Below are 14,085 nucleotides of genomic sequence, written 5' to 3'. Positions count from 1 at the left end.
CACTCCCAGTTTGGACACTGGGCACTCCCAGCTGGACACTGGGCACTCCCAGCTGGAGCCTGACAGGGCTCTGGAGGACAGGACCTGTTGTTCAGGGCTGCTGGGAGTGGGATAACGCTGCTCTTAAACCTCATTCCCAAAGCCATGAGGTTGGAAGGCACTTGGAGAGGTATCACAAGCTGGTATCCATAGGGCTGCTCTCACAACATTCCCGTTTTGGCTTCTTGGGAGTGGGGTTTTCACAGGAAACGGCACCAGGGTTTAACTGAACAAAGTCCCTAAAATGATGCTCCCAGCAGGGATCAGGTTCTGGATCCAGGTCTGGCTGTAGCCCCTCCTGCCCCGATCCAACCTTGTGGGGCTGAAATCTCCTGGCATTTTCCCTCAGGGATGTGGAATGTTTTGCTGCCAGGCTCTCCTTGCACAGGAGTCCAAGGAACCCTCGGGCCCCACATCCCCCCTGAGGAGACCCCAGCACTGCCCCCTCCCCACTGCTGCTGAACCGGCTCTGATCTGTCCCGAGATAACAACGTTATCAGTGTTTTCATCCAGGAAGGCCTGGAAGGAAGGGTTAAATCCAGGCTTGACCCTCTTCTCAAACACCAGGATAACGCAGGTGGATGGATCTGGAATTGGTGTCAGCCCAAGGCAGAATCCTGGGAGGCTCAGGGTGCGGCGAGCCTCAGCACCCCGAGATGTTCCCTGCCTTGTTCTTCCGCTGGAATCTCACGTGGGAGGGGTCGAATCCGCGTTCCCTGGCCCCGAAGAGGGCCCAGGGAGGAGTCCTGGCCGTGTACTCGGCTGCTGTGAAGCTCCTGGAGCCGCCGCTCCGCTCGTGCTCCCTCACCAGCTCCTGGAAACGGCCGTAGTCGATCCAGGTCCTCCACTCTCCATCCACCTGGAACTGCAGCAAAGGGACCGTGAGGGAGCACCAAACCCAGCAGTGCTGAGAGCTGCTGGGTGGGGATGGACAGGGATCCCCAGCTGGAGCCCCTCTGCTCTGGAGCCAGCCTGGCAGAGCTGGGGGAGAGGAGAAGCTCCAGGGACACCTCAGAGCCCCTGGCAGGGCCTGGAGGGGCTCCAGGAGAGCTGGAGAGGGACTGGGGACAAGGGATGGAGGGACAGGACACAGGGAATGGCTCCCAGTGCCAGAGGGCAGGGCTGGATGGGATTTTGGGCAGGGATTGTTCCTGGCAGGGTGGGCAGGGGCTGGGGCTGTCCCTGGATCCCTGGCAGTGCCCAAGGCCAGGCTGGATGGGGTTTGGAGCTCCTGGGACAGGGGAGGTGTCCCTGCCATGGCTGGGTGGGATGGGATTTAAGGTCCCTTCCAAGCCATGCCAGGATCCTGTGGTCTCTCCATGAGGGATGCACTGCTGGATGCTCACCTGGAGCCTTCCAAGTGCCAGATCCTCCCCCAGTTCAGCCCCACTTTCAGGAGGGAGGCTTCTAAAGTGCCTCCCAAAGCCTTCCCAGGCCTCCTGCCCTTGGCAGCGATCCCTTCCATGGGAAAGCCCTCGGTGTGGGAGCTGGGGGAGGCCTGAGGACAGCTGGGGGTCTGGGGCCATGTCCAGGTCCCTCCAGCAGGGACCAAGGTCATCCCAACCCCGAGCTGTGGCTGTGACTCCAGGGCCAGGGACAATGGCCCAGGAGAAGCAGCAGAGGCACATGCCAAGGGCTTGGGATGGATTTGGGGGACAGGGACAGGGGCAGGAGGGCTGGGTTTGGGAATGGGGGAGATGAAGAGGTTTAATGACACAAATCCTCTTTCCATGTGAAGAATGGCTCACTTTGACAAGCTGGAGCTGCATTTGTCTCCCAGACCTGCTCTGCTCATTTAGCCCCAGCCTTGGCTGAAGCCTCAATTAGGATTTATCTCAGTTAAGAGCTTATTACGCATTTCATCCAAAAAAAGAGGGAAAACAGACCGGCTCCTTGGTTTTTGTGGATTTTTTTCCCCCCAAACTTGATGGCTGTGCATTTCAAATGGCACTTGACTTTGTGCCCAAGAGCTAAAAGCTTTTTTGGTTGGGAAAACTGCTGACAGGCTGAAACTCTGCAATCAGCCATGGCTGATGCTCCTCCATCCCTGCCCCTGGAATTACAGCACATCCCTGGAGCCAGGAGGGGACACTGCAGAGTCACAGCACTGGCAACCTGTCCTGGCACAAATCAAGGTGCACGAGGCTCATTTTTCTTGTGCTGAGGTGGGGATGTGTGTGAGGCCCCCAAGTGCCCCAGTTCCCACCTCAGTGCCACCCTGTCATCTCCAGAGAGAGAAAATAACACCAGACATAAAACCTGCACTTTGCTCTCCTTAAAATCCCTTTTCTCCCTAAATCCCTGCCCTTCAGAGACTTCAGAGCACTGAACTGTCACTCATCACAAGCAGGTGCCAGTCAGTGAGTCCCATCCATCTCAGCAGGATGAATTATTCCTGACATTCCCAGACTCTTTCCTACAGGCTGGCATTCAATGGCAGCATTAAATTTATCAGGAGCAGTGTTTGAACACCTCCAAACTCACACCTAGGAAAACACACTGAAATAAATCACTTTTCTTAATGAATTTTATTACACTCTTCCTGCCACTCCCTAATTTTTTAAAGACCCCTTTGATTTTGCAATTACTCACTCTGGTTTGATCAATCCCAGAGCACAGGTTTGCCTGCAAATAATAGGCACTGACAGATTTTATTCTTCACTAGAGCCTGAAACTCAAAAATTAAACCCTAATGGAAATAAATTTATTTTTTATTAGCTATTTTAGCACGGAGGACAGGTTGTTTCACACAGACACCCTCTGCTAATGGCTCTGGAAGGAGAAGCAGCTGTTGAGTTCCTCCTGGGCAGGTACCAATTTATTCTCCTTGCTAATGGTGTTGCTTAAATTCTGTCTCAAGAAGATTTCTGCAATCTGTTTGTTTGCTTTCCTGGACCTTACAATGCAAAAGGAGATTTTACTTTCTCAGGAACAGTTGCCAGTGGCAACAGCCAGGAGTGAGACTGTAAATAAAGCCAATTTAAGGTGAGATCAAACACAACCAGTGCCAGGTGTCCTGGTTTCCTCTGCTCCTTCCCAGCTGCTCCCCTGCAGATTCCAGGGTAGGTTTAGATTGGATATTCAGGAGAAATTCCTCCCTGGCAGGGTGGGCAGTGCCTGTCCCAGGTGCCCAGAGCAGCCCCTGGATCCCTGGCAGTGCCCAAGGCCAGGCTGGATGGGTTTGGAGCTCCTGGGACAGGGGAAGTGTCCCTGCCCTGGAGCAGGATGGGCTTTAAGGCCCCTCCAACCCAAAGCATTCCAGGAATCTACAATTTCATCAGGTGCCCAGAGGGCACATTATTATCTTTTTCTGGAGTCCTTTTATTAATCTTTTCTGAAGCTCAGAAAGCAAATATGTACTCATTAATTTTAATTTCCTGCATCCTTTAAAATGATTTTTTTTATTGCATTTCACTTGTATTTCATTTCATTTCCCTTCCAGTACTCGAAGGGAAGATGGTGACAAACCTTTCCATCAGGACCTGCTGCAAGGGCTGAGGGATTTAAACAGCAGCAGGGTTGGTTTACATTGGATATGAGTTGTATTTTTAACTGTGAGGGAGGTGAGGCCTGGCAGAGGGTGCCCAGTGATGCTGTCATGACAAGGCAGACCCCGAGGGGCTGGAGCGTGTCCAGGGCAGGGAACGGAGCTGGGAAGGGGCTGGAGCCCAGGAGGGGCTGAGGGAGCTGGGAAGGGGCTGAGGGAGCTGGGAAGGGGCTGAGGGAGCTGGGAAGGGGCTGAGGGAGCTGGGAAGGGGCTGAGGGAGCTGGGAAGGGGCTCAGCCTGGAGAAAAGGAGCTCAGGGGGCCCTTGTGGCTCTGCACAATCCCTGGCAGGAGGGGACAGCGGGGGGGATTTGGGATCTGCTCCCAGGAACAGGGACAGGAGGAGAGCTCAGGCCTCAGGCTGGGCCAGGGGGGCTCAGGGGGGATTTTGGGGAAATTTCTCAAGGAAAGGGCTGTCCAGCCCTGGCACAGCTGCCCAGGGCAGGGGTGGAGTCCCCAGCCACCCCCTGGAGAGGTTTAGCACAGGTGTGTTGTGGCACTTGGGGACACGGGGCAGGGGTGGCCTTGGCAGTGCTGGGCTGGATGCAGAGAGCCCGAGGGCTTTTCCAGCCTGCCCAGTTGCAATTCCAGCTGACTGGAGAAGGCTGCTGGAGGCAGGGCAGGATGCTCACCTTGCAGTGTGCCAGCAGCAGGCAGTTGGAGTGCTCGTGCTCGCAGGCGATGCCGTACTCCGGGAGCAGCCGCACCAGCTCCTGCACAAAGCTCAGCACCTCCCCGTGCCACGGCACGTTGGCCATGCTCAGGCTGCTGGCAGGGCTCTCCCCGCAGTAGGTGACACCCTGGGGACACAGGGAAACGGGACAGTCAGCTCAGGCCTCCCCACACCACCACTGCAAACCCTGCCCCTCACACCGGACCCCGCAGTGAGGTCACAGTTCAGAGATGGCATCAAAAATGTGTCCCTCCTGCAGTGACACCTCCCCAGGGCTCTGTGCCAGGTGTCCCCAGCTGTGACACAGGCTCCACCTAACCCTGGGAAGCTGCTTTGACAGGAGACACAGGGGGGATGCTCCTGAGTGACCAGGGACCTTGGAGAAGGCCACTGGGGCAGGAAAGGTGACAAGTCTGGAAGAGTCTCATGGACAACCAGTGCCACGTCAGTGGGATGCTCCCAGAGATCCTGCCCATGTGCCACAGGAGCTCTGGACCTCCTCCTCCTCCTCCTCCTCCTCCTCCTCCCAAGCCCAGGCTGTTATTTCTGCCCTGTGCTCCAGGATCTGTTCCCAAATGCAGCAGGTCCCTGGCTGGGTCGGACCCTCCATGGAGGTGACCAGGAGCTCAGTCCCTCCCTGCTGGGACCAGGCAGGAGCTCTGGGGCTTGGGAAGCAGCTGTTGGGTCGTGTTCTGGAGGCACCCCAGAACTGACATCACAGCTCCCCTGCAGATCCCAGGGTGTTGAGGGAAATGGGGCTCCTGCTCCAGCTCCCATCCCACCCCACACAGCAGAACACAGAGCCCGGAGCAGGACACGTGTCCCTCTGTCCCCACAGAGCCACGGCTCCCCTGCCTGCTCCCAGCCCCTCTGCTCTTGGGCTGAGCTCTTTATTCCAGTCATAAAATCCCATCAATCAGCAGCCTTTACAACACAGTTTTATGGATGGCTGTGTCTGGCCTGCTCGTGGTTTATCCCCTGGGAAGAACATTGTGACCTCCTTTAGATGGGATTTGCATCCAGGTCCATGTGTGGCATGGCCATGGCACCTGCCCCAAATCCTGATCCAGCTGCATGTCCCTGCACATGGAATGTGCAGACACATCTTTGCCAACACCTTCAAGCAGAGCACAGAGCACACACAGCCCCTCAGGAGGAACAGCCTGCTGCTAATGGGGAACTGCACAAGCTTTGGATCAATTCCTTTCTCACCCATAAATTTATGAGGGACTCTCCCCATTAATCTGCCCAGGCCCCATAACTCAGAGGCAGCCTGGGGGAAGACTGGCAGGGCACAAGCCAGGGAGTGCTCACCAGAGATGAACATTCAGGCTTTTCTAGCCCAGCTCTGTAAGTCTGAAGCCAAAGTTTAAACACGTTCCTTCTCTATTAGTCAGTGTTATATCAGAGCAGGCAGCTACGCAAATCAGGGGTTTGGAGACACACAGCAATACTCTCCCCACACTCATTATCCAGATTATGATTTGAGCAGCATGAAAAATGTATGAGTACAGAGGGGGAAAATTCTTCAGAAGCTCCAACATGATTCATGGTCTCAGTAAACTACAAAGATATCGTTTACAAGGAAAGAAAGCACAGAGGCAAATGGAATAAGTGAGTGCTTGGCTGGCTGATTAATTCCCAGCACAAATCAATGGGAATCAGCTTCCAGCACACCAAAGGAAAGCAGCTTTCAACTTCCCCAACTTCTTCAAACTGGAGTTAATTAACAGCTGATAGCACTTAAAACCCATGTGGAGCTGATGAGGGCGGTCACGTTCTGCTTTGCAGTAATACATGAAGACAGTTATTAAGACATCAAGAATTAAAAAGGAAAGGATCCCATTGTTCACCCAGAGCTCTCTCCCCAGCCTCCCTTCGGCAGGAACAGCAACGATGCTGCCTCTTAATTACCTGCTTAATAAGGGTGCTTTGAGCAGCCTAATCCACAGAGCTCTGGCCAAGAACCTTGAAATGCAGAAGCCTCTGAAAAGCATCCCAGCTCCTCCAGGTTCTGCCAGGATGAATCCAGAGCAACTGTGCTGGGCATGCTCTGGATTTCAGAGAATCATGGAACAGGTTGGAAAGGACCTCAAAGCCCATCCAGTGCCACCCCAGCCATGGCAGGGACACCTTCACTGTCCCAGGAGCTCCAAACCCATCCAGCCTGGCCTTGGGCACTGCCAGGGATCCAGGGACAGCCCCAGCCCCTGCCCACCCTGCCAGGAACAATCCCTGCCCAAAATCCCATCCATTCCTGTCCTCTGGCACTGGGAGCCGTTCCCTGGCTCCTGTCACTCCAGGCTCCTGTCCAAAGTCTCTCCCCATCTTTCCTGCAGGCTCCCTTCAAGTCCTGCAGGGTCACACTGAGCTCACCCCAAAGCTTCTCCTCCCCAGGTGAGCATTGCCAGCTCTCCCAGCAGAGCTGCTCCATCCCTCTGACCCCCTGAGCCTCCTCTGGGCTCCTCCAGCAGCTCCAGGTGCTGGCCCAGGGCTGTGCCCAGGCCTGACTTTCGGCTGGAATGGAGCAGAGTGAGCACAACTGCATTAAGCAGAGCCCTGTTGCAGGGTGGCTGCTGCTGCTGCTGTGGGAAGCAAGGGAAGCACATTCCTGCCCCCAGGACCTGGCTCCTGCCCCAGGATGCAGACAGCCAGCAATCCTTTCAGTCCCCAGGGCTCTGAAGGAAACAACTACAGCTGACAGTGCTTTGTTTCTCCACTCACACTCCAGACTTCCCAATTTAATTACTGAATAAAACAATTCTCTTCACTCCAAGCACACAAATTATAAATTTAATTGAGGCTCGTGCGAATTAACGGAGAACAAAGTGTGGGCCAAGCTGCTGAGTGGCAGAGACACTGTAAAATCTGGGGCAGCCATGACCCCAGACAAATATAAAAAGCCTCAATGCCACGTTGATTGCTGTCTCTGCAGTGCAAACGCTCTGGAGCCGAGCAGCAGCACTCCCCAAATGACAGCCACAGGGCCTCACACACGTCTGCTCCTGCTGCAGAGGATTCAGCCAGGATTCAGCTCCTTGGCTGCTCTCTATCATCACTTTTGAGCTGGTTTAACAAAGGCCATCAGTCCTTTGTGTCACTGGGGTCTGCAGGGAGGCTGGAGATGGTTGGTGGTGCAGCACAGCCCCAGCATCTCCCAGCAGCTCTCCAGACACCCACGGCTGAGGGCCAAGAGGAGCTGCTCTGCCTGGAGATCTGCAGGGATTCCCTGCACGTGGAAGCAACTCCTCCTGGGAAAGCTGAGCTCAAAACACAAGACCCAGCCTTTGATCCCAGCTCCCTCAGCTGCTCCTGGGGCTCCAGCCCCTTCCCTGCCCTGGACACAAAAATACTGCACATCAAACAAACCTGTGCCTTTAGGAACACAGAGAGGGCACCACGGCAAGAAATGGAGTTCTGGCATGTTCCAGACCTTAAATACAACCACCAGCTCTTACAAGTGTGACACTGACACGCTGGCATTAGAACAGATTAAGGCAATAAATCTATTTGATGCATTTTTAATGACTGAATCTCCCTTTACTATTGGCTTAAGTGGGAGAATGGGGTCCCACAGAGTTACAGCACTGTGAGGCACTCATGGAAATAAGAACAAGGATTAAGCCCTGCAAAAATCTAAATCTCTCTCCATTCACCCCGTGAGCCTCTCTGGAGCAACACTGGATTAGCTGCCTTCATCTGAAATGGACATTCTTTATCCCAGGTCTTCAACCAGAAAATCCCCAAGCTCAGCCCCATTGTTGGGCAGAGCTCTGCAGAATCTCCCCATCACCCTTTGTTGGTTGGCTTCGAGCACCACCTGCTCCCTGGCTTTTTACCAATCATTATTCAGTAATATTAAAAGCAAAAGAGAAGTTTCTTGTGCATCACTTTGGAAGAATTTTACTTACTCAGAGAGTTTAGACATAAGGCAGGGGAAAATGGGGACAAAACAATGGAAAATACTGCTGGAAAAACAGAAACAGCTCCATGCAGCTCACCTTGACCTCAATGAAGTCTGGTTTCCCCAGGGATATCAGGTCAGCATAAGCTTTCAGCTCATCCACATTCCAGCCTTTCACCAGGGTCAGCCTATAAACAGTGCGTTGTTGCTGGAACAAAGGACAAATCCCATTAACATCCCATTCTGAGCCAGGAACAAAGGAAAAATCCCACTGACATCCCATTCCGAGCCAGGGAAGATGTTCCAGCCTTGCACACAGATTCTAACAGGAAAAAGAAATCAAATCATTCTTTTATTCCACCAACTCAGAGATCGGACCAAGCCAGAGCCAAAGCAGCTCCTTCAGGAAATCTGTCCTGCAGCACCTGGGCTGAGCCACACAAATCCTCCCTGTGCCAGACCTCGCATCCCTGGCACTTTGGGCAGTTTAATGGCAAAAAAAGCAGGAAATGTCTCTCTGTTGGATTTGCTTCCCCAGGCATGAAACCTCCCCATCAACTCCAGGTGTTTTAGTGCCTCCAGGTCCAGCCCTGGGGACTCTCACAGAAACATGGAATGATTTCTGTTAGAAAAGCCCTCAAAATATCAAGTCCAGCCTTGAGCCAGCACTGCCAAGGCCACCCCTGAGCCATGTCCCCAAGTGCCACATCCAGAGGGCAGTGAATCCCCTCCAGCACCTCCCTGCACAGCCTGTTCCTGCATTTGACAACCTTTCCTTGAGAAATCTTCCCCAAAATCCCCCCTGAGCCTCCCCAGCCCAGCCTGAGGCCGTTCCCTCTCCTCCTGTCCCTGTCCCTGGCAGCACAGCCCGACCCCCCCGCTGTCCCCTCCTGCCAGGGACTTGTGGAGAAGATTCCCAGATCCAACCTCCTCCTGGGAAGGTGGCAGCCAGCACTCCCAGAACTTCTCTGCTTGGAGTTATTCTTGTTTGTCCTCTAAGGGCTGCTCTCCAAAGGAGTCACCAGTGACAAAAGGCCTCTCAACACAAGCACTTGGCCATGGAACAAATCCACTCCTCACATCCGCTTGTTTCCATCCTTCCCCTCCCCTTCATCTTCTACTGATGTTTTATTTCACTTATTTTTGGAATTTATTTTTATTTATAGAGCAATTTTCTGGCAAATCTGCAGTTTGGATTAACTCCTTTGCTGTCCCTGCACACTGTGGACTGGAAAATGAAACTGTAAAATGATCCCAGCGTGGGCAGCAGGAAAGGGATGGGGATTGTGCCCCTGAGCTCAGCTGAGACCCCAGAGCTGCCCCAGCCCTGGGCCAGCACCTGGAGCTGCTGGAGGAGCCCAGAGGAGGCTCAGGGGGGTCAGAGGGATGGAGCAGCTCTGATGAGGAGATAAGGATAAGGAGAGCTGGCAATGCTCACCTCAGTCCTGCAGAGGCTCTGACTGCCACCCCAGTGAATTCTGCCCTCCATATAAAAATCAAGGTATCACCCACCTCCCACCCCATTTCTGTGTGCTCCACAGGGGGAAAAGTTCTGCACCAATTTGTTATGGAAACCCACCAGGTTATTTACTGTGAAATAACAAGAGGAGAAACAAATGAACACCAGGAGCACCTTCTTCTAAATATGGCAAGAACTCAACCAGCAGACCTCTACCCATGGCATTTAAGCAGAGATTTGAAGAACAAGCAATTCTTGTGATTTGAATGGATTGGCAAAAGAAAGGTCAAGAGACAAGTAGGAAATCAACTGTTAATTACTGAAGAGAGAAGAGCAGTAGAGGAGCTAATACAGAAAAATGAACACGCTGTTTGCACATAGCAGGGGAAGAAGAAAGCAGAGGGAAAAGATCTAAGGAGGAAAGTCTGCAGTGCACACACCCCATCAGTCCTGTGCAATGATCAGACACCAATTAATGAGAACTGGCTCCCCACAGGGCAGCTCCCAGTGGGGAACAAGTGCAGCAGCTTCAGGGCACCAGTAAATACCAGTCTGTATTCAACATAACTGGTCCCATTTCACAGCAGCCCCAGCCAGGGAAGTGGGGCTTCCTCCCAGTTAAATCTCATTTTACTGCTCTCCACTTCACATCCCAGCTCAGTTAGAACTTTAAGGTCAAGGACTTCATAAAACTAAAGATGCTATGAGTGAATTTACAGGGCTTCTCCCCCTGGGGCAGAACTGACAGGGAGTAACTGCAGCCTCTGTGTGCACACTCCAACACCTGAACATCCCAAAACCTGCGTGAACTCACCTGGGCTGGGCAGGGAAAGCAGGCAAGGAAACAAACCCTGCCAAAGGCAGACAGCAAACAGGTAGAAAAATCAGAAATTAATGTGGAGAAGCCTCTTTCCAGAGGGCAACATCTCTGCAGTGTTGTTGAGCAGAGAAACGCTGGTGGAAGGCACAGATCAAAATGAGTAATATCCCAAACCGTTATCTGGGAGCAATCCTTGCAGACTGCCAGCAGTACAAACAGCCAGCCTGTTTTATTCATGGATTATTTGTATTTGTTGTACAATAGGGCCCCAGGAGATCCTCTCATAAGCACAGCAAAACAAGAAATAAAGAGCTTAAGCTGTGAGAATTTAACGATCTAAAGCATCAGGCTATAAAAGCAGCCAGGGATGCTCCACGCTCCGTGTTTCCAGGAAAAGCAGCTGTTGCTCCGCTCCAGCCACGAGGAGAACACAGAGGAAGAGGAGCTGGTGTGAGAACAGCCCATCAGATGGGTGTGGGGCTGCTGTATCCCTGTGTGCCCACAGCAGCCTGGCTGTCCCAGCAATGTCCCAGCTCCCGGTGCCCAGCCTGGAGCACGGGCTCTGCAGCCTGCTGCACTGGCCCTGAGGCCTTCCTCACATCCTCCTCAGCCTGACACAGGTACCTGCGGCTCCCTGCAGCCTGTGCACACCCTGCTGCTGGCCCAGCCCCAAAGACACAGCTCTGGCCAAGCCCAGCCCCAAAGACACAGCTCTGCACAAGCCCAGCCCCAAAGACACAGCTCTGCACAAGCCCAGCCCCAAAGACACAGCTCTGCACAAGCCCAGCCCCAAAGACACAGCTCTGGCCAAGCCCAGGACACCTCACAGCAGAACTCGGTGTCACTCTGACACAGTGCTCCCTTCCCACCCCAATGACCACGAGGGATTGGGGCTGCTCCTTTTTTATCATTTCTTTTTAATTCCCTCCTCCTCAACATTAATCTTTTCCTACATCAAATGTAATTATTCTTCATGAAGCAGCCCAGGTGTGATCCCAGGAGGAAGAGGAAGGGGAACACATCACCTGCAAAGGGCAGGGTGCTGCAGGGACACGGGCTTGGCTGGGGCAGGGGAGCAGGAGAACCATCTCCCTTCCCTGGCCAGGGCAGGGAACCATCTCCCTTCTCCAAGGGAGCAGGGAAGCATCTCCAAGGCCCTCACCTTGGATCCTGTCACACTCACTCCTTAGTTCAGGCAGAGTAATGTCCCCCTGTTTGGAAGTAAACAGAATTACACCCAGATTTTTGTCCCAGCTGCTGGTTTAGGCTCAGGTATCCTGAACACTTACATGCATTTCTTAGGTACAGATAGAATTATTTTATTGCCATTTCACCCAGAGACTCCTCCACAGAAATCCCTATTTTTGCAGCTAATGACTGTCAACAGAAACTCAGCACAGCTGGATGGAAAAAGCACTTTGGGGGAGGAAGTGATGGTGCAAACTCCAAAGAGAACCTGCCCTTTGTTTCACACAGCTTCACAGCCCTTTGCCAGCACGGGATGAGGAGCAGTAACCACTTCAAAGGCAGCTCCTTTCATCGGGATTTTCTTCCTCTCTCCAAGGAAAGGCTCCACTTGGCCAACTCCCCCCATGGCACATTGTCAGAGCTCCTGAGCTGGCAGGAGCTGCTCTGCTCATGGCACAACCCAGCCCAGGAAGAGCTGCCCCATCCCGGCTCCTGAGAGAACCAGCGCTGAATAAAGACATCAAAGCAATTTTCACACTTGGAAATGACTTCTCACAGGGATTGGATGGGGAAAAAAGCCCCTGCAGCCAAAATCTCTTCCCCAGAGCCGATAAGGAGCTGCTTTATGCAGAAACCTCAGCAGGGAGGAAAGATCCCAAACACAGCCCGAGGAAATCTCAGATCCCAACACCCCCCAGACTCCACAGCTTTCCAAAGCCTTCCAGTTCAGCCCAGAGACAGAGCCGCCCTAAAAGGACTGGAAACCACCCCTGCCTCTCCCAAATCCAGCTCTGCAGATCACAGAATCCTGCAGTGATTTTAGCTGGGGGGATGTTAAAGCACATCTCATTCCACTCCTGCCACAGGCACCACCCCAAGGTGCTCCGAGCCCCGTCCAGCCTTGGACACTTCAGGTGTGTTTAAGCACAAAAATATCTCTTTGAGTGCTCAGTTTTTCTCAGCTGAGATTTAAAAACTTCCTTTAAAACAGATGGAGTGGGAGGTGCAAAGGGATGCTCTTTAAAGTCCTTCCAACCCATTCCATGGCTCTGAGCTGAGTGCTAATGCCAAAGGAACTGGGACATCTCTAAAAAAGAACCCCAAACTCACTAAAAAAACAAACATAAACCCCAAAGCAAACCTAATACTACTTTTCCATGCAAAAGCCATTCCTGCTCCTTGTGAGGGAACCAGGTGAAAAAACTAATTAGGGACTGAGGAAAAATACAATTACAAGGTGATGTCAACATGATGAGGACTGGTCCTGCATCTTGTCTTGAACCTGGAGCCCAAGGCAGTCCCTTTAAAGCAGTTTTTAATTCATTCAGCTTTAATATAAATGTGTAAGAACCAAAATTGTCTCTCTGAAGTACAATTATTGTGAGGAGCCAAGCCTGATCTCCATATGAAATTCCTTGTTCTTCCAAGGCCTTGAAGATAAGATGAAAACTGTCCTGGATAATAATTAGGAAAACAGCAAAGTTGGACTTTTGGTCTGCCTCAGGTTTTTTGTCATCCATCAGCACTGCCCTGTTGTCCAGCTCTGAAATCCTGCCTGGAAAGAACAAGAAGTCCTGCAGGGAGATGAATTCATCAGCACTAATTCCCAAACTGGAATTTTATACCAGAAAAGCCCCCCAGCCTCTGCATAGCCCTGCTGATGTGAGAAGTGCAGGAATGAGGGATCAGGACTGGAAACCAGGGAGAAAAATCCACCAAATTTCACCCCCCTCCACACTCACTCTTCCTGTCCTTGCTTGTGATCTATTTTATTGCTTCACACTTCAGCAGAAATTAATCAGATTATTGAAAATTCTCTAGAAATAAAACAAAAGCAGCATAAAGCAACAGCTTTGTTCTGAGAGCTGGAAATGTTGTTCTCAAGTAAATCGAAACCATGACTGGTTTTTATCCATTTTCTATGGACTCAGTTTTAACACACCCTCGGAAATCAGCACCAACAACATTCCAGTGATTATTTCTTTCTTTTCCATATTTCCAGTGCAGTTTCAAGGAATCATGTAAAATTTATACCCAGGGAAAAAGAATCCCAATGCAAAGGGACTTAAAATAGAACAGCACGAAAACAGATCCTATCAAATCAGCAGCAAAACCCCGCTCAAGCCTGCTGTTGAAGAGGCTGAGATGGTTTTTTTCCCAGGAAAGGGAGGATGTTTAACTCCAGACGGGCAGGGAAAGCATGGGCAGGAGCCTGGGGGTGCTGCTGGCTCTGCAGCACAGGGACAGCTCTGCCAGGAGCAGGAGCAAAACCCCACAGCAGCAGCAAAGCCCAGCAACTCCTGCCCGAGGCACGGTGACTTACACAGGGCAGGGGATGCTGTGAGGACCAGGACCTGCTCCATGCCCGGGTTGGAGCAGCAGCTGTGGTGGCAGCAGGGCCCTGCCAGACACACCTGGGGACAGGGCCCTGTCCTGCCCCAGAGCTGCTCTGCCCCA

General features: G+C 52.4%; 1 protein-coding gene across 2 annotated transcripts in view; it reads right to left on the bottom strand.

The window, feature by feature from the left end:
- Nucleotides 1–166: 166 nt before the first annotated feature.
- The window catches only part of LOC107212950 (S-adenosyl-L-methionine-dependent tRNA 4-demethylwyosine synthase TYW1), a 47,430-nt gene continuing 33,511 nt past the window's right edge, over nt 167–14,085 (bottom strand). The window contains exons 13-15 of one of the 2 annotated variants that reach the window (XM_015646887.3): nt 8,259–8,369; nt 4,217–4,384; nt 167–904 (exon numbers count right to left, since the gene is read on the bottom strand). In XM_015646887.3, coding sequence (XP_015502373.1) covers nt 683–904; nt 4,217–4,384; nt 8,259–8,369 — 501 coding nt within the window. In that variant the 3' untranslated portion in view covers nt 167–682. The remainder of the gene's footprint in view (nt 905–4,216; nt 4,385–8,258; nt 8,370–14,085) is intronic. The other variant, XM_033518918.1, reaches the window with a different exon arrangement.

This window comes from Parus major, chromosome 19 (assembly GCF_001522545.3).
Source record: "Parus major isolate Abel chromosome 19, Parus_major1.1, whole genome shotgun sequence".
NCBI classification, from domain to species: domain Eukaryota; kingdom Metazoa; phylum Chordata; class Aves; order Passeriformes; family Paridae; genus Parus; species Parus major.
This window is presented reverse-complemented; position numbering and strand designations above follow the sequence as displayed.